General features: G+C 38.6%; 1 protein-coding gene across 1 annotated transcript in view; it reads left to right on the forward strand.

The window, feature by feature from the left end:
• Positions 1 to 21667, forward strand: part of LOC122803182 (olfactory receptor 2AT4-like) — a 41916-nt gene that overhangs the window by 8201 nt on the left and 12048 nt on the right. The window contains exon 2 of the mRNA XM_044072795.1: positions 396 to 1325. Coding sequence (XP_043928730.1) covers positions 396 to 1325 — 930 coding nt within the window. The remainder of the gene's footprint in view (positions 1 to 395; positions 1326 to 21667) is intronic.

The raw sequence follows: 21667 nt of genomic DNA on the forward strand, positions 1-21667 counted from the left end.
GAGAGTTTAAAAAAATCTGCAAAGTTTTTGTTCCCATTATTGAAAATAGTCATACTGAATATTTAGCTATTAGGCTAATGACTGGGTGACGTCATGGGGCTGATAACTGAGAAAACATTTTGTTTCAAATATCTTTAGTTATGCTACTTTCACTTTTGAAAAGGCCATCTTTATTTGTCTGTAGACCAAGTGGAATCTTGCAGGACATACAATGGCATTTGCTAAAATCTTTTCCTAAGATGATTTTATATGCAATCCTATTTGACATATTATATACTCAACACTTTGTATCACAGAAACAAATACTGTGCATTCATTTGGTTAATAGACACTGATATTATTTATTTATTTTTTGTCAGGACTGGAAGTCTTTGGAGTATGGTGACAAATGACAGCAGTGAAACTGAAATCACAGAGTTTGTACTTGTTGGATTTCCATACTTTCCTGGTTATCAGCCAGCATTATTTGCTGTCCTTTTAGTGATCTACCTAATAATACTGGCAGGGAATGCTTCCATTTTAACTGTTGTTATAGTTGATCGACGACTACACAAACCAATGTACTTTTTTCTTGGTAACTTGGCTGCTATAGATATTATGTTTACAACTACAACTATTCCAAAGATGTTAGCTTTATTCTTGATTAATTCTAACACAATCTCATTCACTGCCTGCTTTACACAGTTATGTGTCTTACATGTTTTGGCGCTTTTTGAATGTTTTCTTCTTGTAGTAATGGCATATGACCGATACATAGCAATCTGTAACCCATTGCACTATATGTCTGTTATGACAAAAAGATTTATTATTAAAATGACAATAGGATGTTTTATACTAGCTTGCATAGCAGTTGTATCGCTTGTCATTTTTACAGCTTTTCTTCCTTACTGTGGACCAAATAAAATTAATAATTGCTTCTGTGATCATTTCTTCATTTCCAAATTAGCTTGCACTGACATTACTGCAATTACCATCTGGACAATGTGCCTAGTACTCATATGTGTGTTTATACCTTTTTTGCTTGTGGTGTTTTCATATGTCAATATTTTCAGGTCAGTGTTGAAAACCAGTTCTGCAGGCGGGCGGTGGAAAACATTTTCTACTTGCAGTTCTCACCTAGCTGTTGTGATAATATACTATTTATCAATTGTTGTTAGCTACTCTTCATATAGAACAGATGATATCTCCAGTGATTTTCATGCTGTTGGTACCATCTTCTTTGCTGTTTTAGCTCCAGCGCTCAATCCAGTCATTTATACACTCAGAAATAAAGAGGTTAAAGAAGTTGTTAAAATGTACATTATGAGAGCAGTAGTTCCAAAAATGTAAATACTGGTGATTATGTGTTAAAAAATTTAAATCCAATGAAAGTGAATGTTAATAATTAAAAACTATTGACACTTGGACTTGTCTTTAGATTGTGCATACGTCAGTTTGGAAAAAAAAATGAATACTGTATCAAAAAAATCTTAAGGGAATGATAATGGCACAAATAAATTGTTCCTTCAACAGGTGTTAATTAAACCAAGCAGGTATATTTTGAATACATTAATGTACAGATAAATGTGCGCATGTTAATATATGTCAGTTTAATCTGTATCTACATGTTGCTCTGCAGCTTGTATCTGGTGTTTAAACTGAAGTCAGAATGTAGTACACCACAAAGTCAACAGCTTGGTTGGTCAGACCATCCAACTCTTGTTACAGTTTCTCTGAAAATACACTACATGGAGAGGTATACAAACTAGACGTATTATAAGATCAGCTAATAAAAGAAATGTTAATCTGCAGTCAAGAATGTTTAACATCTGTGCCACTTGGTGGAAATAAGAAATGGTGGCTTTGTACAGACTGCAGAGAACACAAGATTTATATATCTTTATGCATCTTTGCCCTCTTCAAAATGAAACTGCCAGCATATTTTCCTACTGCAAATAGTGAATCAACTACCCCAACACACATATGCAATCACTAAAATTAAATGTAAAAAGATGTGACTATTTATGCAGAATATATATATATATATATATATATATATATATATATATATATATATATATATCCTTGCTTGCCTGATCTATTTCATAAACTGAAAATATATTCAGATTTCAATAATGTTATATATGTTGTTGAAAGTTATATTACTCATCAGTGTCATTACTGTTGCTGACATCTATATCATTTATCCAAAAGAGAAAATATTGAGATAGGAAATATTAAAATACTTTACTGCTTTATCAAATATCACAAATGCATAGATACTAAAATGATGTGAAATTTGATTAATGATTCATTCAAAAGCTTTGAGGAAACTTTATTGTCATTTATGACCACACAAGTGCAGCCTAAATGAAATTACAAATGTCAGCTCATGAGAGAAGTTATAAAACTTTGTTCAAATAATATAGACCCTGTAAGAATATACTGTCCTCATTCAATTCTCAGTGTACCAAAGTCATAATATAAATGTCTTCTAATCCAAATAAGTCTAAATCCAAAAATAATACCCATTTACCTATTTGAATGCCATCAAATTTGAAGCCAAATCTGTTGACCGTGAGGTCCTGAATAACTTCATAAATTAACTCACCCCCACCTTTACAAACAAAAAATAACTCATCAATATAACAATAACATTTAATAACATAATTATTAAAAATGTGTTGATACACATATTCTAACTCAAACAGGGCCATTGTAATGTTAGCATACATAGAGGCAAAATGCACCCCCATTGCCGTACCTTTAACTTGATGAAAAAATTCATTTTTGAAAGCCAAAAAATTATTTTTAAGACAAAACAACAATAATTCAATAATATAATTAGAGAGTGGATTATCTCCCAAAAAGTGTTACACTGCCTATATGCCATGTGTATGTTGAATAGTGGTATATAAACATTTAACATCCATGGTTAATCAGTACATATTTCCACTCCATTTTATTTCTTTAATCATATCTATGATTTCCTCTGTGTCCTTAATGAAAGAAGGATTTTTTTTTCACAATAGCTGTTAAATATTCATGCAAAAGCACTCCCAAGTTATGTAAAACAAATTGTTATGCTGGAACTCTAGGATGGCCACTTAATTTTTCTAGCCCGTTGTGTATTTTGGGGAGGCAATAAAAAGTGGCTACTTCACATTTATTAGGATTCAGTTTTCCTTCTATATCTTGTTTAGAGAAATACCCAAAATGGAAGCCCTTATCCAATAGAAAAGAATAATATTTTATAAATTCATAATACACTTTTTATCACATATCTCATAAACCAAAGAATCATAACACATATTTAAATATTGGACATAATTAAGTACTACTGTTTTATTTCCTTTATCTGCAGGTTTTATAATCAATTCACTATTGTTCCGTAAATCATTTAAAGCAGTCCACTCCTTTTTAGATAAATTCTGTTTCACCAAAGATTTAGTTTCAGTGTATCGTTCAAATAACCTTTCCACAGAATAACTAACCTTGTATACCCTCAATATTGAATGGTGGTATAAATACACTATTACACGTCACCCTATCTGTGTCTAAATTACAATAAGCATTACATTGTGGACTATTCAATCATTTTCATCAGAAATACAAGAAAAAGTGAAGATTCAGCACTACTTTCTGACTCATTTGTCTCACATTCAAAACCTTGTTTGTTAAAAAATTCAATAAATGCATTTTACGTGCAAGTCAGAATAATTCACATCTAAAAACATAAAAATGTGGCAACACTGTCGGTATAAACTTCAGTTCAAGATTTAAAACAGTTAAAATGACTCACAACCAGATAAATTAATGACTAAAGAACATACAATAAAATTATATATATCATTTCCATTTTGTTTTTTTAGAGTTACCATTAAACTGCCCTTCTCCAATAAATTGCTCCCAATTATTTCTACTTCTTTTCTTCTAGTTAATTTGCTGTTGTCCTTTATTCCAATTTTTTCCAAAACCTGTACTGAAATATTTCAGGATCTTGAGGTGACAGCAGTGGAGGGTAAGATCCTGCTTCACTAGCATACTCTGTAGTTACTTCTGTGTCTTCCGAAGAAACAAAGAAACTCCTAGGAGGTCTTCTAAAACCTTCCCTAGTACAGGTGTATGAGACCCTGGTGAGGTGGAGATATTTTTTAATGAAGAGAGGAATGAAGGTCAGCAGTACTAAGACTATATGTGTGTGAATGACAGTGAGGTTATTATACAGGGAGTGTAGAAGACAGAGCATGCATGGTGGAGTGTGCAGAGAAGAGTATCAGGAGTGATCTTTGACAGATAGGTGCCAAAAACTCTGACATGGAGGGTCTACAACATGGTACTGAGACCAACTATGTCATATCGGTGACAGTCACAGATACTGCCACAGACAAAAAGGCAGGAGTCATAACAGATGTTGTCAGAGTACCAGATGCTATGGTTTGCATTGTGTGGGCTGAGGATAAACATGAGTCTTAACCATATATTGCAATATCAGCTCAGGCTGTACATTTTGGAGATTAGGACCAAGTGGTGGGATTGTGTTGGTTTGGACATGTACTGAGGAGTACTGCTGGGTATATTGGGGGAAGGATGCTAAGGATGTAGCTGCCAGGTATGAAGAAAATAGGAAGGCCTAAGATAAAGTGCTTGGATGTGGCAACAGAGGACATACAGGTGCTTGTTGAGACAGAGCAAAGTGCAGAAGACAATTAAAAAATGGAAGCAAAACATCTGCTGTGGGAGCCTGAATGGTACTGTCCAAATGAATACGTAGAAGATGATATCTCTATCTGCAAAAACCCCATCTGTGCACTTGTGGCATGGGTGCACCGTAGGAATATCTAATTGATGGTTAATGCATCTGGACTCAGTTTAGGCTTTAACAATGTGTCTTGACATTATCTGCTCTGGATTGTGTGCAGAGGCTGTAACATTTTGCCCTCATACCTACAGAAATATCAATAGATCAGTTTTCAAATACAATCGGCTGCTGCTGTTTCTGCTAAGGTCATTGACAGCTATAGTACATTAGTCCGTGATGCCCTGTCTACACTTCTGCACGAATGTATACACACACGTGTGCTTGATAGGCTCAAACAAATATCCTCCAGAAAATACAAACCACAGTGGTGTATGTCTGTCATAACTACATTATAAAGTAAGTGAAAGAAGCTGCCATTTAAAAATACAACATTGAGAAACCAGGTGTAGAAAGCAACTGTCCTCAGTATAAACATGCAAATAAGACACATTCAAGAACTCACACAGAGCAACCATGCTAAGCCTTTCATATCATGGAAAAACCAGAGGACTTTCTTCATGTACATCTGCAAACTGATATAACTCAGTTGTAGTCGAATCAAATTGTGTATGTTAGTGCACACATTGACCTAGTGTAACTTCCAAACCTGATAGCAGATACATTAAGCTGAAAAGAGTGTCTCCTGCCACCACCACACCTAGTGCCAACTATGTGTGACTCATCACCTCCGAGCTGTAGTATCTATAATGAGGATGTTATCACTTCCCTCTCCAAGACTAGGAGTGCAGTCTCCATGGCATCAGATGGAATTCTGGCCTGTGTTCTTCATGTGCTTCAACAGTGAGCTACACCCCTAGACACCGTATTCAGTCACAGTCTGAATACTGCTGTTTTCCACATTGACTGGAATATAGCTACCATTTTCCAACCTCACAAGAGATGACTGGCAAAATGCAAGTGTAAATAAGAACCATAAATATATGCAACCTCTTCCGTAAGGCAATGGATACATATTGCATGCATCTCAGACACAAGGAAATAAGTGACCTCCAGACACTAGATGTGTTCCCGTTAGATGATCTCAAGTGCATCTTGTGGCTGCAGATCCTTGTGGGAGTCATGACTGTGACAAGAGACATAAACAAGGTCAAAGATGTGCACACATCCTATTGTAACTTGGCCAAGGCCTTCACCACAACCCAACATTTGTTGCCAGTGGGGCACTAACCAAGGTGAATATGAAATTCTAAGTTAGCAGTTGGCTTTCCAGTGGGATCACAGACCATCTTCATTTAATCACAGTAAGAGAACTCATCTCAGGCAGCAGACATGTCACCTGTGTGGTAACAGAAGTGTCAGTGCTGTGGCCCCTTGTGCTTGACATATATATCACAGAAGTCATGAACAAAACTGAGGTTCTGTGGCACTAATGACTGCTGACAAAGGCATGGTTGTTACATTAACTGCACATAACAGCATCATCATGCTCTGTGATTATAATACATTTTCCTGTGTATTTTAAAATGACCATTGGTACAGTATTCCACACTTTTGCATTGATAGACCTTGGAACACACGTCAACTGCAATCTGGGACTACTGTGGGGAGGTACACATTCTACATCATACATCTGAGTAGAAATTACATTATATCAATAGCCAAAAATGGTAGCAATCCCCTATATTCATCCCTAATTGGCTGTATGAAAGAATGTCAACCACCCTTGGAAACGTAGTTTATTGGACCCATCCACCAACTTGACAGACCTCAGAAATTTCTGGTAAGAAAACATCAGAGGGTCTCCAACATGTGTTCTCTGTGGGCAGAATGATATATCTGTCATTGTGTGCATTATGATATAGATATCTTTGATGCAGATTATGTATGCTTTAGAGGGCTATCTGTGTCCAAAATGAGATGGAAATGCTGCACATGCGTAAGTAATGTTGGATTCCAGCTACCTGTCTCAGGGACCTCAATGTACAGTATGACATACAAACGACATGCTGGAGAGACAGATACATCTCACAAAGGTCATCTCTCCTCTGCAGTAGGCTTCAAATCCATGTCAAGCAGAGCACCTACATTACCCTGTTTAAGTTCAAGGTGCATGACTTGCTGTGAAAACATTATCTTCCAAGGATCACTGCTGCGTCTCTCTTGGACAAGGGTGGTCCTTGTTAGACAAAACTTGGCCATGCATTATATCTGATTGTTAATATTATAATGTGATGTAACAGCTGTGCTTCTAAACATCATCAGGTCAATAGTCTAGTCACATCCTATGAATCTCGGAACCTATGGTGATGTACATGCAAACAGAAGCATTATACTGTATTATCGTTCTGATGAAATGTGTCTTTAGTGGTGACATACAATCCTGACATTGGAATCTGATGGGTCAACTTTGGCTGTGCACCCATATGTGTGTAATAAACAATCCTTCAAGAGAAGGTTAGATGTATTAATGAGACACATGTAATTGTCAAAATTTGGGTCTATATTAAATCAGCAAATGCTTAAAAAAGTGAACACTGATTTATCGACTCTATGTAAGCGAAAGCTTACAATCCCAAACACTCGGAACAAAAAATTTTTTCCCAGGGAAAAAAAAAATCGCTGTTCCAAAACAAAACAAAACAAAAAAAAAACTTTAAAACAATACATAAAGTGTGGGGCTGTGCCCCCCACCCCCCTGCTTAAATATACCAACTCTGAGATCGCACTACAGTGCTGAAAATGGCAAAGTAATGGAAGCAGTCAAGCAAATTCTTTCCCAGGGAAAGAATTCGCTTAAAAGCCGCTTCACTATTTTGCCTTTTCATTCTTTTAAATTCGATCAAGGTGCATTCGAAAGAATGCATCTTCGATCACTTAATAGGAACCCCAGAATTCACAGTCCTTACAAAAACATCCACTATAAGGTAGACAAATTATTATGCTAGCATCTGTTTAAATAGATATGTACAATCTACATGACATGTAAAATTATAAGTCCACAGCACAAATGGAGGCTAATAACATCATATTAATATAGATAGTCACCCTGTGCATCAGACACATAGCTTTAGTATGCCTGAATCTAAAAGATAGATGACAGGGATGTGGCACAGTTATCATCACTTGCACAGGGTGTTGTAGGGGGGGGCAGGAGGCCTAGGCTGACACAAATGGCTGGGGAGTGTGTTTGTGTGTGTGTGTGTCTGTGAGAGTGTGTGTGTGTGTGTGTGTGTGTGTGTGTGTGTGTGTGTGTGTGTGTGTGTGTGTGTGTGTGTGTGTGTGTGTGTGAGTATGCAAGGGAAGCAGGCAAGATGGACTATGTAAATGTTGTGGGTGTGTCTGTAGGTACCCCCAATGTGACATTGGTGTGTGAGTGTCGACATGAACACAGCCAAGCTCAGTGCTAGCCCTACATGTCTGTATGTCAGACAGCTGTGATCTGTGCATGGTACAGCTGACAGCTCATTGTCTCTGCCCCTGAATATGAGAACTGGCTCTACCAGGAGATCCACTGACACCTCCATGCCCAAGGTCATATGCTGTGCTACTATCTAAAAGTAACTGATGTCTGCTGGATGTGCTCCCTTCACGGGAATGCCCAGGACCACGACCCCATGGCCTGCTATGTCTGGGTGTGAACAGTACACTGTCTGATGGAGCATTGAATGTACTGTCACTCTGGGAGTGTGATTGGGCTTGGCCACGTTGGCTCACAGCAGTTGTAGTTGCTGATCTATGCTCCCCTCCTAGCAGACTTTCCATGGCAGACAATGTGCATTCCATGACAGATACACTGCACTCACAGGCACATCTCATTCCAATGTGTCATTCAAATGATCCAGGAAATGAACAACATGGTGGAGGCAGTCACGGGTATCAGACTGTACTGCATCTATAACCCTGAGCATTTTCTTGGAGTTCTCTCTGAACATGCCTGTACCTCCATGATGTCCCTAAACATACATTGAGTGACACGTGATGAGACACCTGACACAGGTTGGGTAGGTACAGCAGGCCTCCTCTGAGCACCCCTATCAATCCACCTCACCAGTAGTTTGGCTATGGCCAGTGTCAACAGTCACTGAAACAGCAGTAATAGCCAAACTTCCCTGGTCAATGTCCTCACCCTCTAACTGTCCAATATCTATGGCCTTGGAGGGGTGGGTATGTGTAGGCATATCAGCTGTGTCTGGTGATAATGAAGGGGGTCACTGGATGTTAACCTCTGTGTCAGAATCAGCCTCTGCATCTCCCAGCTGTGTCTCATTTTGGCCACCATCATCATCAGACTCATCAGGCAAAAATCAAAATCTTCTAGATTTTGTTGCATATTTGGGAGACATCCATATACCCTCCATTGTCTCTTTGTGAATGCTTATCCAGTCTCTCTTCCCAATCCTTTCTAACCTATTCTGATTGAGTCTTATAGTTATCATGCAATATTGTATATGCTGTACTAATTATTCTTTTTTTAATAGCAGCTTCTGTTCTAGATTCTACTAAAAACTCTACAAGGGATGGCCTTTCCTTTAGGACTCCTCCCATTTCTTTCTCTTTGTTTAAACTCTGATATCAATCCTTGATAGGAAAGGTGGTCTCTAACCTGGAGTCGAAATAAATTGTTGGCATCTTGCCATACTATCATCCTTCTCTCTCTAGTAATAGATTAATGCCATGCTTTAGAGAATTTTCATTTTAAAACTACAGAATATGAAAAGTAGAATTTAAGAGTATTTAATCTTTTCAATCAGTATTCATGGGATGGAATAGACTATAGTGTTCATTTTCTGTAGAGAGTGTAATATGAAATAATTGCCAATACACAGTTCACAATCTAATTATTCTCCATTATAATATTTAATAAATGATGAACATTATAACTCCCTGATAATGGCCACAGTTGTTGAGTCAGAATTCATTTCACAGTTCGTTTATATCACTTGACAATTATAGAATTGTCTGAATTTACAGCATGAAATAATGTCTATTTGATCCATGACACATTCACAGATAATTGGATTATATTAATCAGGCAGGAGTTGGGCTTCCCTGCACGAGCATTTTGAAGGCTGTGTTCCTCCAAAGAAAGTAATATACATATTTTGTTCAGGTTTTGGTAAAATGTTTGTTTAACTGTGCTCATTGAAAATGTGCTCACTGAAATTTGATTTATTTAATTGATCATAATTCAGAACATTTATTTGCAAGAGCCACACATATTTATGTGATCTTCAGTTCTGCCTTCAGATTGAATAATTCATTTTAATAAAGAAAATTTCCAGAGTTTCCAGAATTACCCATGACAGACATTGCAATCTGTCTGATGCTTTTGATACTTAACTATATCCAAGCTGCTTTATCCTATCAAGGTTTCCTCTATCTATGGTTATTCCTCTACCTTCATTTCAACACTGATGTATTTTAAAGATCACATTTAAAGATGTAAAATGTCCTTCTCTTTTCAAACAAAAAAGAGTTCACATACATCTTTATGCTTACAAACACTTTTTGTGTGAAAAGAAAAGTGCATTTTGAAGCCATTAATAACATTAAATTTTAAATATTGCTTGCAAACAAGGAAGACTATGTACTAAGCTGTGAATATGGCATTAATATTCATACAAGGGCAGGGATTGGGTATGTCATTCCGAGTTCCAACTCGAATACTGTTAGATTAGCACATCTAAATAATCTAAACATTAGTGATATAATTGCCAAACTGTTAAATTAACAGTTTGGCAGAAAACTAATGGTATAGCATTTCATTGAGCACCTTTTCAATGAACACAGTTGAATGAGCATTTTATCAACACCTGAAAAAATATTATTTTTTTTGGAGGAACACAGCCCTCAAACTCATTGCAGAGAAGCTCAGCTCCTGTCTGATTAATATAATTCAATGATTAGCAGAGGTAAGTAATTGTAAATTAGTGATGCAACTGCCAAACTGTTAAATTAAGAGTCTGGCAATAACATCACTAGTTTACAATTGCTTACCTACTCTAATACAACAGTATTAGAGTTGGGACCCAGAATGGCATAACCTCTCCCTGCCCTGCGATGAATATTAATGCCTCAACATGGCTTACTACATTCTTCCTTGTTTGGAAGCAACATTTTTAAAACATTTTTTTCATGTATGGGTGCAAAACAACCTTTGTTTTTTTTGTGTTTATTTTTTGAATAAGGATATATATACAAAAAACAAAGGTCATTTTGCACCTTTAGACATTATATTTAAGAATTCCTAACTCTAAATGCTAGAAGAAAAAAAAAAATCATTTTTAGTTTGTTCAGTTTGTTGAATCAGCCAGAGTCACTGGTACAGACATGAATGTCTCATTCAGCTGAAGAAAATGCCAGTCAAACAAAATCCACTTTCTAGTTCATATTGAACAATTTGCTTTTCCAGAGTGGAACAGGTTTATGCAGCTTTCCAACCTAAATCCTGGAAGAAACTGAAAGTGGAACCAACAGTTCTGAGACCACTTCACCCATTCCTGTGGTATTTTAGCACATCTTAAGCCAGTGCAAATAAATATATATTGTTGATAACACCATTGTAAACCTAAAAAAAGTTTTACACAGATGTAGTTAGACATATAGTTGCATGGGTTTGTTCCATTGGCAGCTCACTGGTAATTTGTAGTTGTCTATATTTATCACCATTGGGTTCGGTATAGATTCGTTTTCCACTTTCTTCATTTTATTCACCTAAGATTTTAATGCCTGTCTTTTTTACAGGAACCATCCATTTCTTGTCATTCTTATCTATGGTCTTTACATTTGCAAGTGTCTACACAGATCAGTGGCTGTTTGTATGCTCTGTTTGGAATGGAGACTGATGTTTAGTTCAATAGCTGGATTTAGTGAGATCTATGCAACCATACCTTTTCTTAAAGTGAGGCTTTCTACTCCAGCAAGGAACATAAAAACTCATAAATTGATTGATTAAGTGCACTCGCCTTCCCCCATAGACTTCTGCAACTGAGGCTGCTTTCAACATGGACTCCACTGCCTGTTTTTTATTTACTTTTAAGTAAAGAAATGTGCAATTTCCTACTTGAAAAGTGAATACATAAAAATAAAATGAATAGAAATGTGTGTATTTGTACTCCTGTTCAAAGCAGTTGGAGCTGCTGGGATCTTTTCCTACACTGGCCGTGGACACTCCTTGAGCTCTGGGCCTTGTGCAGCCACCTGAATCCCCCCTATTATAATCTGCCAGTGGTTTCTACTTCCAAACACAATAATAAAAAGCAGGCTGTTACAATGTTTTTATTTGTTCAGCTAGTTCAGTCATCCAGAGTCATTGCTACACAGTTGAGTGGTTCATTTGGGTGAACAACACCATTCAAACAATGCCACCTTTCTGACTGAAATTAAACAATTTGCTTTGTCAGACAAGAAGGGATTTGTGCAGCTTTTTCTCCTAAAGTCTGGAAAAAAACTGAAGTAAAAACCAATAGTTCTGAGGCTACTATACTATACCTCTCTGCTATTTTAGCACATATTGAGCTAGTACAAGTAAACTGATATCAGAAACCTAAATCTAGAAGAAATCCTACACAGATGAAGTTAGCTGTGCAGTTGAATGGGTTTGCCCCATAGACATCTCACTGTGGTAATTTTCATCTATCTGATGTTTTTGCTATTGATTGCAATATAGATTTCTCTTTCAATGTACTCATATTATTTGCATAAGATTTTAATACATGTCTTTTTTGCAGTAGTCAGATATAATATTGACCTCTGGATAAGAATTCATTTTCACTTGGCATAAGAGATCACAATATAGTAAGTCTACAAATATGTTTTTTAATGCTGGATGAATAATTAATTTTAAACAGAAACTCCAGTGAAAACCTCAGTAATCAAAGTCTCCCCCCAGTGCTGGCCATTCCCCACATCATCCCAGATGGATGGATGGTCCACCTTGAAGTTTTTCTCCATTCACTAGGAAAGGGGCAGCTATTCAGTATATCTATGTAGGAGTCTTAGTTCCGTGAGAGAGTATTGTTTTAGGTGTACTTCATGAAGTTGTTTTTGCAGGGATATCATCTGCTTTTCGACATCAATAGAGAATTTAGTTTGCAGTTCTGACTCTAATCTTTTTAGTTTGGCTTCTAATGACAATACATGCGATTTAACCTCTTTTTTGATTATGAGTTACAATGTAACTGTAATAAAGTGTTGAAATCCCCTAATAAAAACAAGGACCCCATACAGTGTATGTACACATGAATCATGGATACCAAACACATATATAACATGTAATGAATAATAAATCAATGCCACAATGCAAATATAATGCAAATTAAATATTAAGCAATGCTAAGCATTGCACAGCCCAGCTTAGTAGGTGTAAGCAATGTGTAGGCCAGCTAACTCAGTCTGCCCATTGGTATACCCCTTTAAGCAATGCCAACCTTAGGTAAGCAAGTTTGCCCATAGCTTAGCATTTTCAAAACCATCCAAATATGGCAAAGTGTGGGAAACCGACTCTATTTAAACCCAACAGGTGGGAATACATCTCATACCTGGTTGTAGCTTTCACTTGTAGGCACTATGTCTGGAATGGGAGAGGAAGTGCACTTCTGGGTACAGTGCTGGGGCATCCAGGAGTCCAGAGTCATGGCAGGACTCCTTGTGAAAGTCCATGACCAGAGACTGCTGCAGGGCCAGTACCAGGGTTCCCAATACAAAGTGGAAGCCTGGGACCATCTCGCCCATGACCTCACCAGTGCCACTGGCTTACCCCGAACTGGTGAGCAGGTCAGGCATTACTATGCTGACCTGAAGCGGAGAAAGGGGGATCTCTTGGAACAGTGGATCCAAGAGGCTAGGAGGACAGGGGAGGTCCCAGTAGTGTGTAAGTATCAGTCCACTACCTGGTTAATAATAGCCAGCTCATGTATATTATGAATAGGTATGGCTAAATATTCCTCTTATGTCTTCCACTGTGGCAGGTGAGCGGGCTGTGAACCAGGAAGCCCATGACTGTAGACTGCAGTGGTTGCGACATGAGGCAGGTTAGTAATACTCTTGCATGTACTGTCATAGTAAATAGATCTAAAAGTAGTAGTACGTTAATTGTCTGTATAAAACCTGCATTGTTTAAGGCATGTACTGCATACACCAGAGAATAGGCAGGAAGAGTCTCATATAGGTTGTATGTAAATAAAAGCATAATAGCCTGACAATTAAGGTCTAACTGCTGGATTGCATGTGTTCACTCTGTTATCATCTGGTAATGTAGAGTTGCAATCACTTAATAGTACTGTTGTAGTAAACACTGTCACCCACACTGTGCTACATAAATAAATTGTGTAGGAATGTCTGTATATAACTGTTGTAATCCCAAGAGGTCAAATAGTACAAGTGGGAGAGACTTAGACAGAAAACACTGAAAAGACAGACAACAAAATCCAACTAGTACACTCAACTGTGATGTGAACTGTTGTATTTTTTGCACACACAGTCCATGCTTCGAATACTGGGAGTGGCAGTAGGCTGTATGCAGAATCATACCCCATAAGTGTACAGAAATGTCCAGAATGTCCAGTAAATTGGCCCATAGCTGCTGCCTGTCACCCTGGTAAATCAGTGGGATGATCCCAGACGTTTAGGCAGCAAACAAGACATACAACTGACCTGTCACTCTAGCAACCCCCCCCAAAATGTTATGAGTAAGTAGCCAAATGTGTCCCATCTCCACCCCCATGTTATCAAGCTGTGACCAGAGTGTGTACAGTAACAGAGTGAGACGTATGTTCATAATACTAATGTGGAAACTGATAACTTGTGTGGCAAAATGCTGGTAGTGCTAGGAAACATTGCTCCCACAGGTCTGTCAGATACAAACGCTGTGCCTATAAATAAAAGATTGATATCCTGTACTGGTACTGTTTACTCTGGTATTGTATGGCATTGTTAGTGTTGCAGTTGCTCAGAATAATAAGGTATTACACATCACTGTCACCCACACTGTACTACATAATACAACTGTCTAGGAAATCCTGTATAAGAGTGTTGTAATTGCAAGGTCAGAATGTAAAACCACAGGAGAATTATAGACAGGAATCAGACAAGAGATACACAGCAATACTTATATAGCACACTCAGCTGTGATGGACAGTGTTTTATTTTTAGCAGACGCAGCCATGGTTCTAATCCTGGGAGTGGTAGTAAGCTGTATGCAGAATCATACCCCACAAGTGTACAGAAATGTCCAGAATGTCCAGTTATTTGACCCATATCTGCTGGCTGTTAGCCTGCCCCCTGCCATATCAGTGTGCTAATTTCTGACATATAGGCAGCATTTCATGTCATATAACTGACTGTCAGACCTGTACATATATGGAAAATGTCAAAACAAATCTGTCATTGTACAAGTCACTAAAGGTTTAAGAGGGCAATAGTCAAACTATGTCCCAGTTCACCTGCATGTGGTGAAGACATGCCCAGAGTGTGTGCAATAAGAGATGGACAGGTATGTGCATAACATCAACCTGGAATCAGCGAGTATGTGTAGAAACAGTTAGGTAGTGTTAACAAACAATATCTCAACAGGTATACTGGGTAAGAGGAGTATACTGCAAGTAAAACCAGTTCATGTATATAGTTGTTGACAGCCATACCACTGTCCAAACTAAGGCAACAGGGTAGTGTACTAATACCTGTAAGGTACAGATCACAGCACTGACTAGGAAAGTAATGAGAACTACAGGAATATACTAGTTGTTAACTGACATCTTTCTCCCCCTCACCATATCTGCAACAATAAACTAAATACACAACTCAATTGGTATATGCTGACTTAACTCTACTGTTGAGACATATGTCCTATTGTTTGATAATTATTTAAATTTGTTTCTATGCATGTGCTATGTTGAAATACTCCCACATTGGTGGCACACTGCCATCAATGTACCTGCATGCTGTTGTAATGACCACTGTGGTCCCATATATGCAGGTGTTCTGTTTGCTATGCAACTGTTCCATATTTGGTGTTTGGGTTAATGGGAATATCTATGCATGCTGTTATACCTAATCCTGGAATGTTTTGCCAATTACTAACCCACATATGTTGATAAAATTAAAACACCATAGCATGTTTGGGAAGGCTGGTCCCGGCGGACCCACCTGTCCCACCTCAGCTGGCCATGGCACCGGGCACCAGCACATCTGGGGCCCAACCCAAGACCTCCTCATCCATTGGTCCTGCACCACCTTTGGGTGGAACCACCTCGGGGGATGGGGCTTGCTCCCCCTGGGAGCGGGCACAGACAGGAACCTGTCACCCATCGCCAGGTCCAGGTCATGGTGTGTAGCGAGCTCCGCAGGGAGGTCGGAGACCTGCTACGCCAGCTTGAGGGCCATGTATCACAACTAGAGGGTTGGCCTGGTCCTCCTAGTCAGCTCCCAGCACAGCCACCTTCGGAGCTGTGAAGGTGCAGTGGCGACTGCCCATGGGTGAGGACCTCAGTCCCACTGTTTCCACTAGGGGGATCATGGGCTTCCGATTTCACAACGCCCCACCCCATCAAGGTGTTTACCCCCTACATGTGTCAAATACTGCCCCTGTATGCATCTTGTTTGTCTTGTCTGTTAACCTACCTGACCTATCTCCCCAAATATACCTACTATCCCTTCCCAACATCCCACTCTTACCTGAAAAAAAAGGGCAATCTGTTCCCCAAAAAAAAATCTGGCCCCATACATACCTGTCCGTTTTGCACATGTGTCCACTGGACACGTAATCTGGTCTAATTGGCTTAACAACATATTATTGCTGTCCTCACCCTTCTCTCAGGGGTATGAGTGTCCAAATCTATCTCCAAATTCAGTGCATATGCAGCTATGGACCTTCCCTACACCTTTCCTGCACATCCCTAGCTATTTTCCCTACTGTCTTTCCCTCTTTCTGCCCCTTTTTCACCACTTTCCTATCAACCATTTTTCATTTCTTTTAAAGAAATTAGCACAGGGATAAGTGGGAGTAAGCACTTTTAAGCAGCAGTAAGCGGGATTAAGCTTGTTTGTGTGGGGGTAAACAATGCCTACACAGGTTAAGCACTTGAGAAGCTAAATCAGTGTAAGAAACTGTAACCAGAAGTTAACAGTGCTTACCTCCATGCAAACCCGCTTACAACTGCTTAAAAGTGCCTTAATCACTCTGTATCCAATGGCCCGTGATCTGCCCAACAACAAAATAAACAGCCTCTGCAAGGCTTAAACCCAGGACCACGTACACCATAGCTAAAGTGATTTACCACTAAGCTATGTCAGATATACATAACTCTGATGTTTTCACAAACATATTATCCAGCACAGTCATTCAACAGTACAGGAAATGTATTTAAACATGTAGATGTATATATTTATTTATGTATTTTACATGTGTTAACCATGTTAGTCTGACTGAACTGTTGGCTCATTTTCAGCAGAGACCCAGGGAGAAAAGCTCCTCAGCGAATAAAATGTAACAAAGTTCCATTACTGTCAGCAAAAAAGTTACCATCAGGTTGCAATAGTACGTATGTGTGTATATTTCTATCTAAATAGTTATATAATATACATATATATATATATATATATATATATATATATATATATATATATATATATATATATGTGTGTGTGCATACATCTATAGATATATATGCCTAATTACATATATGTCTATATATATATATATATATATATATATATATATATATATATATATACAGATATATAGCTATAGATATAAAAGAGAACATAACAAATACATTTATGACCAGGCACCATTAATGGGGGTGAGGGGGCCCAAGCTACATACGTCTTGTACGTATTGATATTACCCCCCCACAGCCAAACAGGTCTGCCCTGCAATATAATACCAACTATTGCAAGTCCTATAACTAGGACCCGACACAACATTAACACAAGATGTTAACAGTAATCTATCCCACCTGTATGATGTCAGGCTGGTATCAATAACATATCATGCAGTACAGTCTGGCTACCATAGGGAATGTACAATGTGGAAGCAATAAACATTCCTAAAATATATATATATATATATATATATATATATATATATATATATATATATATATATACATATATATATGTAACTATACATCCACACACAGAGATATGTATAGGAAGATACATATTTAGAAGGTGCACACCATATGGAACAGCCAGTATTCCTACAATTGCCACCTTACCAAATGGGCACTGTATTAGTCACCCATACAAAAGACAATTGTTGCCTGAAACATATACCCACAGAGAGGTCAAAGGATATAACACCACACACAGGTTTGCATACATGAAAAAACTTTATTTGTGTACTATTACAGCTGTATATGCTATGTCAAATAGCTGTTTAGACATTGAAATGCATATAAACAGACTAACGCAACTCTCAAACAGATGAATTAATACAGTATTCCAGAAAGCATAACATATGTTGCTGTCCAGGCCTAGGCCTTCAAGTAGTACAACAGTAAAAACAGACTGGGCCACAGGATAACAATCAATCAACAGTAAGTAATGCAGATGTATAGTCCAGCCACCTCTATCTACAATCTGTACGCAATCCTTAGGGGGAAAAGACTTCAGCTGACACAATGGGATGTACCTGTTACATAACAAGGCATAACTGAAACTATCACAATCACACTGACAAGCAGAACAGTCTGTATGGCAGAAAGCAGTAGGCCTGCATCTTTCCCAAGGTGAATTGTATGGTAATGTACATCCAGATACCTTAAGGCAGCTTGCTCCTAATATCCCTTGCATGTTGTAACAGCCTATGTTAGTTATGGTACATCCCCCCGTAGACTGACATACAGGGGCATATGCCACTGTTACATACACTGACCTCTGGATTGCAGAAGGGCACACATGTATTGTGCAGATGAAGCCCACACATATATGGACCCAACCCCACAATACATGTGGGGGCCACAACAGCAGTGGAATGAAGGCAGGAATGTCAGCATGACATACTCACAGGTCACTACATAACCCAGCATGTCATATGGACAAAGCCTGGTATGTAGGTGGAGGACAGAGGCCGGAACACAAGCCCATATGTGAAATAGTGTTGTCATACACTAATCAAGTTGCTGGTATTACAGGATAGTCTGCAACATGCCCTTAGTCAGTAATATGAAGTCAGAAACAAAAATAGATGTAGCCATGTACTGATAGCACTCAGCATGCACACTGCCAGTGATATATCTGACACAAGACCTATGTGGTGGACCAACAAAACATAACAGGCACACCTCTGGCCATCAAGTGGATAATCCCACAGTTGAGAGCTATGCACACAGACTGCATTCCCTGTTAAACTAGTATGTACACATAAACCCTGTAACACGGGTGCTATACAATGCATACAACAACATTACGCACACTCTGTCTGTAGTTCTGGAATCTCATACAAATATGTAGTTGGCCTGAGTGTGCAAGTTCTCTTGTAAGAGGTATTGCTACCTGCTGTCTGTAACACTGCTGCCCACACACAGGAAGGATGTTCACCATATAGGAAAGGTAAAGGGACCACGTACACCTGATTTATAGTAGTGGGTTGCCATGACAGTGGTAACTGGAAGTACTACACAGCATGCTGCATGTAGGTAGCAAGTGGAGGACACTGATTGGTGCAGAGGCTATCACCTGATCATGTGCATCACCTACAAAAGCCATGCTGAAATATATTCCAAACAGCTCAATCCATTTACTGGGGTGGGGGGGGGGGTAGAGAAAGAGATGCAGAAACCAGACCAACAACTAAAACCAAAACCAAAACAGAAACAAAGAAAGCAGGCTAAAGCCATAGCCAAGGAGAAAAAATAAAAGCCTCCTACAAGGAAACCATCCACTACAAACCATATATGCATGTAACTGACTGTAGTACTTGGCCCATAATCCTGGGATAGATGACATGGAATGATATATATGTGCCATCAGGTGTAATTGTTGTAATGATGTTCAGCTGAACAACTGCTATGGACAATAGAGTCTGTCCCTACGGGTAGTGGCCCATACCCGTCAACTGTACAGAGCAGCACTGACTGACAAGATGTAAGCCAACATAGTATGTATTGTGTAATGGAAAGGATGTATATTACTGTGGCCAATAGATGGTGGTGGAAGTAATGCCATAATGATGGACACATGAGTTCCAGAGCCCACTACTAGCAGGACACTCAGGTAAACATGTATGGCTAACCAAAGAGACCAAGCAAAAAATGATACAGAGAAATAGAACATGGACTAAATGGCGTATCACTAAAAACATGTTTGACCACCAAACCTTTAAACAGCTTAGAAATGAAACAAAGACATTAATACTCCTAGACAAGAAAAATTATTACTTGAAATTCCAACACGCTCAACACCAAAACCCTCAGAAATTCTGGTCAGGTATCAACAAATTACTACATCCAGGTAATTCTAAAAAATCCTACTCCTTCTAACCTCACTCAGAGTACACCCAACCAAATTGCTGACAATTTCAACAAATTCTTCTCTGACACTGTCACATCCCTAGCCAAGACCTTGTCTCCTGGTGCCACCCAGGAACCTTACTCCCTGACCAATAGACCCTCCACTTTCAAATTGCAACCAGTCTCAACGCATCTCATCCACACCCTACTTATGAAACTTAAACCATGTACACCCTCAGCTGACCTCCTTCCCGCTGAGTATCTGCAAATTGCAGCCGGAGTACTTGCCTATCCTGTCTCCATTTTAATAAATCAAACCATAACTGAATGCTTTATCCCATCCCTCTGGAAAGTCTCTCATATCATTCCTCTTCATAAGGGGGGTAACTCTAACGAACTCTCTAACTTCCGTCTCATAGCCCTACTTTCTCCATTAGCTAAAATCATGGAAAGATGCGTCCATCGGCAATTGCTCGACCATCTTCTCCAAAACAATCTTCTAGCAGACTGCCAACACGGTTTTAGACCTTGCCACAGCACAACTACTGCACTCTTATCATTCACAGACCATATTAATAAAAATCATAATAACAACTTGCTGTCCTCAGCTCTCTTTTTAGACCTCTCCAAGGCCTTTGATATGGTTAACCATAAACTCTTACTAAACATCCTTAAATCTCTGGCATTAGACTCCCAGGCAATCCAGTGGTTTAATTCTTACTTAGAAAATAGACAGCAAGCAGTTCTTTGGGACAATCACATATCCTCTCAGCTTCCCATTACAATTGGAGTCCCACAAGGTTCCATTCTTGGACCACTCCTCTTTTCTATCTTTATTAATGATCTAAATATGTCCCTTCCACAAACCACCTGCATTCAATATGCAGATGACTCAACACTGATATGTTCAGCACCATCCCCAGCTAAGCTTCAGAATAATACCCAAAAAGTATTTACAGCAGCTGAAAACTGGTTCTATCAATATTGTCTCCTACTTAACCCCCAAAAAACTAAATTATTACTATTCACACCTACACAGAAATCCTCTACTTTTGGCTTCAATATAACATCTAACAATGGCACAATAATATTCCCTGACCCTACCACTAAACTTCTAGGTGTCACAATAGATCATAATCTTAACTTAGATTCTCATATTAACTTAACCATCAAGTCAGTCAATAGAAAACTTGGATCTCTATATAGGCTTAAACCCTTCCTCACTGCTTCAGCTAGAACTACTATCGCACAAATGCACCTGCTCTCTACCCTTCTCTATGCCTCACCAATTTTTATAAACTTATCTAAATCTAATATCAATAAACTAGCAACTTCATACAACAACATTGCCATATTTGCCACAGGACCCCCTTTTCGTAGCCACCATTGCATAAATCTTAAACAACTTGGTTGGCTGGAATTACAAAATCAACTGTTGCTACAGCAACTTAGCATCACCCACAAAATCTTCTAT

The sequence above is a fragment of the Protopterus annectens genome, chromosome 5.part1 (genome assembly GCF_019279795.1).
Source record: "Protopterus annectens isolate FY-2018-M chromosome 5.part1, PAN1.0, whole genome shotgun sequence".
NCBI lineage: Eukaryota > Metazoa > Chordata > Ceratodontiformes > Protopteridae > Protopterus > Protopterus annectens.